General features: G+C 25.3%; 1 protein-coding gene across 1 annotated transcript in view; it reads right to left on the reverse strand.

Annotated features, from left to right (window-relative positions):
• LOC113373686 (carbonic anhydrase 1-like) overlaps window positions 1-2,493 on the reverse strand; it is a 7,898-nt gene extending 5,405 nt beyond the window's left edge. The window contains exons 1-3 of the mRNA XM_026613966.1: window positions 2,463-2,493; window positions 2,198-2,251; window positions 708-776 (exon numbers count right to left, since the gene is read on the reverse strand). Of these exons, the coding sequence (XP_026469751.1) occupies window positions 708-776; window positions 2,198-2,251; window positions 2,463-2,493 (154 nt within the window). The remainder of the gene's footprint in view (window positions 1-707; window positions 777-2,197; window positions 2,252-2,462) is intronic.
• Window positions 2,494-5,576: the final 3,083 nt, after the last annotated feature.

Consider the following 5,576-nt stretch of genomic DNA (forward strand, 5'->3'; position numbering starts at 1 on the left):
ATTGGAAAAAACCGTTAAGTAGTCCATGGTTTCAACTTGATGTTTTTTACAAATTAAGTGAAATGAATTTAAAAATAACGTGAAGTAACTTAGTCCATGGTTTTAACTTGATATTTTTCAAAGAGTAAAAAAATAGTGAATGGTAGTCCATGTTTGTATTCAAAATGAGTAAAATGTGTTTAAATAAACCGTGAATGTTTCGTTTCAACTTGATATTATTTTCACCAATGTGTTAAAAATGTAAATAGACGTCCATGGTTTTAACTTGATATTTTTCAATAGAGTAAAAAAATTAGTCAATAATAGTCATGCTTTTAACTTGATATCATTTTCAAATTGGGTAAAATGTGTTTAAAAAAAACGCGAATAAAAATCCATAGTTTTAACTTGACATTTTTAAATTGAGTAAAAAGAGTAAAGAATTGTAGTCCATGGTTTCAACTTGATATTATTTTCAAATTGAGTAGAATGTATTTGAAGAAACCGTGAATGTAGTCCAAGATTTTTACTTGATATTTTTATCACATTGAGCAAAGTGTAAAGATGATCTTTAAACAAGATTCAATGTTATATACTATGGAAAAAATATTTTAAAAGTTTTTAGAAAAAGATTTTAAATAAATCAAAAATTGCAAAGGCAATATATAACCTGATATGACATGTTTTAATAATGATACCTTTATATATAACATATGGTAGAATCAAACCTCTCAATTTTCTCATAAACTGGTGAGAGGCCAAACCCCCCTGACTATGATCTTTAACATCCAGGTACTCTATAAAATAAATATTAAGAGTACAGATCCCATTATATTGACTCGCTGCACTATTTATATATTTTTATATCTACTACAAATGCCATTTCAAAATGTTTTGTGCTTCATTCTCCATGTAATCCAATATGTCAAAATGTCTGAAACAATATCCGCTATCTAAAATTGTCAATAGTAACAGTCGAGTAGATAACAAAATAATTATTACAAAAAACTAAATGGAAAATATCAAGCGCTTGTGATTCCCTTTTTTAAAAAGCAATTCCGATATTTCGAATATATTGGTTTTGTAATAGATGGTGATGAGTTGTATATCGTATTTTCCTATTATATATATATATATATATATATATATATATATATGTATATATATACTAGCTGACCCGACACACGTTGTCCTGCCACACGTTTACAATTCAAAAACTCCTGCTATATAATATATTCTTAATAGTTTTTAAATATGCTATAATAATATAGACCAATTTGATCATTGTTAAACGTTATTGTATAAGATTAAAAAATGACAATTTTGTTTTAAAATGTTTAATTAAATTAAAGTGCTATTTATCTTTAAAATACAACAAAAATAAATGGTAGCATTAATGCAGAAAAATTATTAAAAAAATTTTAAAACATAGATTTTATTATTTAAAAAAAAACTTAGTTATAAACATTAATGCAATAATTACAATATCCACAAAATGGTCTATATTTTTATATTCTCATATCTTAAAATTTGTTTCACCATATTTCATATACGAGATAATGAAAGTAGATGCACTCTACTAATTCACAGATATATTAATAAGATTTCACAAAAAAATATAAGATTTTATAAAAAAAAAATATATAAATATATAGTTATAATCTAATGCACTTATTAAATATATAAAATAAAGTATTATTATATTTATATAATCATATAAATATAATTAATAAATGTAATGAAGCAAATAAAGATAAAAATATTAAGTATATACCAGCTTGTAACGTTCTGGTTGATATCCTCAACCTAAAATTAATAATAATGTTGTAATTAACCTTCTTTCAAAAAAAAAAAAATCAAAAATAATTTAATTAACTAAAAGTTAAAAATAATATAATAATAAAAAAACTAATGATAATAAAATAACTTTAAATTATAATTATTTTTATAAATTAAAATTGAAGCTAATAATACTAAAATAATATTCAAATTCTTAATAAATTTAATCTATAAGATATAATATCATAACCAAAATTTGATCTCATATTGATAATTATTATTCTTTTTATTCCTAAATTATATAAATAAATAATATTATAAATAATATTGTTTGAACCAATCAATAACAATTTTTTAATAAAATAATATGGATTATAAAAAATATTATTATTGAAAATTTTAAACATGTATTATATTAATCTTTTAAAATAATCATTACCATGAGTACGAATTATAGCAACTAAAATAGAAAGACCTGAAACTCCTTCGCATACTGTAAATACGATATAAAAATACAAAAATAATTTTCAAATATTATATAATTGAAACAAAAATATAAAATTAAAAATATATTAAAGCTTTATATTCTAAAATTAATAAACTTAATAATAAATTTTTCTTATTTCTCGTTTACTGTTATAACTCTATTTTGAATTCTTGAGTGACTCACATCTACTCAATATTCCCGATGCATGTGTGATTACCCTCTTCAATTTTTGACACTTTTCCGGCCATGATTTTCTTTCCATAGAGAAGAACTTTCCACGATTCGATAGCTTTGTTATTTTCATAAAAGTTTATATGGCTTCGTCATTCGGATAAGAGATTTTCTAATAATACTGAACGATCCTGTCGGCACGTTGCCCAGACTTAACCAAGCGCTATGATTATGCAAAATAAAATCCAAAACTTCTACTCGGATCTATTCGGATATAGTTTTTCACCCTTGCCGAAGAGGTTTATTTATTTTGTTATTTAATTTAAAATATGCTTTAAAACTTCATAGTTTAAAATACAATCGAGTGTGATAATTACAATGAATCATGTTGATCAACACATAGCAAAATTCTATTACCAACAATATCACCATCATAAAATTTATTATCTATATATTTTTTATAGATTTCCAATACAATTTTCCAGAGATTCCTTCATCAGAATGTATTATTTTCAAAAGTGCCAAAATATAAAAGGCAAACATATTCGAAATATTAAAATATAATACCAACTATAAACTTTTACGTTCGAAATTTTGCTCCATCATCGAATTATCAATAAGTTTTTATTAGAGTCATCGCATGCCGAACGCGTATTGCGAAAGCGTTAATAAAATGGACACCTACGAAATATAATCAGAGATCTTGTGGAAAATCAGTAAAATTAATAGTAGAAACATAACATATTAGATTTTCTTTGTCCTCAAATATTTATATAATCTGTTACTAGCGCGATGACCATTTATTAGATGGCCATTATTATTGCTGTCAATTATGTGTGATTATTAGATCTTAACATATTCATTTTAAATTAATGTAAATATTAAATATTTGTTTTATTGGAATCTAGCTAGTTACTCCTGAAATTTTTATTTTTTAAGCCGATCTTCAAATTATGTCCCCATGCAGATAATGTTTTCAGAATATAATTATGCATAAACAGTTGCAATAGGATAATCCTAATAATTTTACACATAGTTAATTTTATTAGCCTTTTTAAGAGAATAAATAATTTATCAGTATTAAAAAAAGCAAATTTCAATATATATTAATCCAGAATTTTTACTTCATATTTCACTTTTGACCGATATTTATAGAGAATATAGGAATACTATACCAACCCTTGATTTGTTTTCCATAATATATTTTTCATATTTATTGCAAGCCAATGATTAACACATTAAATTTAATAAAATTTTATATCAATATTCATTTAATTTATTTATTTATCTATTTATTCATAAGCAAGCCGTAATCAATAATAATAGATATTATAACAAATAATAATAACAAATTAAAGGGTTGATTAATACTTAAATTTGAAGAATGGATAGACAGGAATTGAAATTTTGTGTTAAATTTTGCAAAGTAAAAGAATATAGAGTGTAATGCTTTATAATAAGCTCCATAGGAGGATGCATACTTTATCCTTTGAATTTACAATTTTTATATAATATATCGTGGAATCTTGTGTATGTGTGATGTATGTATGGATACAACTTTTCGTCCACGTTTTCGGGCGCACGGATCAACCGATTTGAATGGAAATCCTATTGATAGGAATGTGTGGTGATTAGTTTTTGGCAAAGGCAGGTCCAGCCATTTTGGAGGTACGGAGTACAGAATAGAAATAGAGGTTCTGAGAGAACGGAGCTTCCGATTTGCATGATCCAAAATAGATTTAATTTGTAATAATGAGGAGAAGTGATGATTTATTTTTGGCAAAGACAGGTCCAGCCGTTTTGGAAAAAATGTGCAAAAAATGGCAGTTTTTGAGAAGCGTCCACAATTTGAATGATTCAAAATCATTTTGCTTGTATTGAGGAAATAATTGCTTTTGGAAAAATATTTTTTTAATGTTTTTTTTAATTTCAAAAAAAAATTAACTAAATTTTATTCTTCTAATATTATATTATGGTACGGAAAGTTTGAGCGATTTGCCTCAAGTCACGATGCTATACACCTCTAATTAATATCAAAATTGTAAATCTAGCCTAACACATAAGACATTAAATTTTCTACAGCAAATATTGAGTTTTATATACAGTTAATACCAAAAATAAAATGGTCCAATGGTCCTTGGACAATTTTCAACCATGGTCTAAGTTCAAATTTTTAATTTGTATTTCCAAAATGGGTTTTAAATTGTAGTGCATGAAGAATATTGATTGGGGGAATTCTATTAATTGATCTCAGTGCAAAAAAATGTAAAAGCAACGAAAGTTGCATATAATTTGTACGAGGAGAGTGAGACTAATAATACAATATATATTAATATAAAAATTCTAATCAATTGATATAGAGATCCTGAATTTAGAACGTTTGTCTACCAAACAAAAAAGTGCACATACGAATATTATTATCTTCTAACGATGAGTACGTTAGAAGACTTCAGCAGCATTGTATAAATAATATAAAGATAAATTTTGTGTATTTTTTCAGGACCAGCTCTTTTACCAATTCGGTATTAAAAGCAGCGGAGTGTATTATACGTGCGCAATCTACTTTTGACAAAAGGAAAATATGCGATCAAAATATTCTTTATGTTGTAACCTACTCTAAATCGCGTTTAGTGCAGGCTATTGTACTTTTATATGTGCGTACACTACCTGAGGTAATATAAAAGCAATATAACATATTCCGTCCAAGATATCGCCCTGAATTCACAATGATATCGAAACGATCGTCAAAGGATATGGACGTTAGCTTAATGCGTTTCTGCTCTGTCATTCAGGGATCCTTGTTCCAGATGAAAAAGATCGGCAAACTGTACCTAAAATACATAAAAAGCTCCGTAAAAACTCAAATTTAAATGTTAAGTTATTCTCATTATTTTTGTTATTGAAAATCCATTCTATATTCACGTTTTTCTGAACATATTACCATCCAATTCATTAACAATAAAAAACAATAAACCTTTTGTTTGAACCTTGCCCACTCTTTTTAACCATAGCATATATTTGATCTGATTTAAATATATTTTTACATATTTATTTTATCTATTTGAATTCTTCAATATTTTCAAGCATAGTGAAATAAAATTTAGAGGTAAAATATTGCTATGATCAGAGACAATTGCAAAAAATCTAAAATAAAAAATAA

Source organism: Ctenocephalides felis, unplaced genomic scaffold, assembly GCF_003426905.1.
Source record: "Ctenocephalides felis isolate EL2017-DRISC unplaced genomic scaffold, ASM342690v1 CF-g0.4_SCAFFOLD_01604, whole genome shotgun sequence".
Taxonomy (NCBI): domain Eukaryota; kingdom Metazoa; phylum Arthropoda; class Insecta; order Siphonaptera; family Pulicidae; genus Ctenocephalides; species Ctenocephalides felis.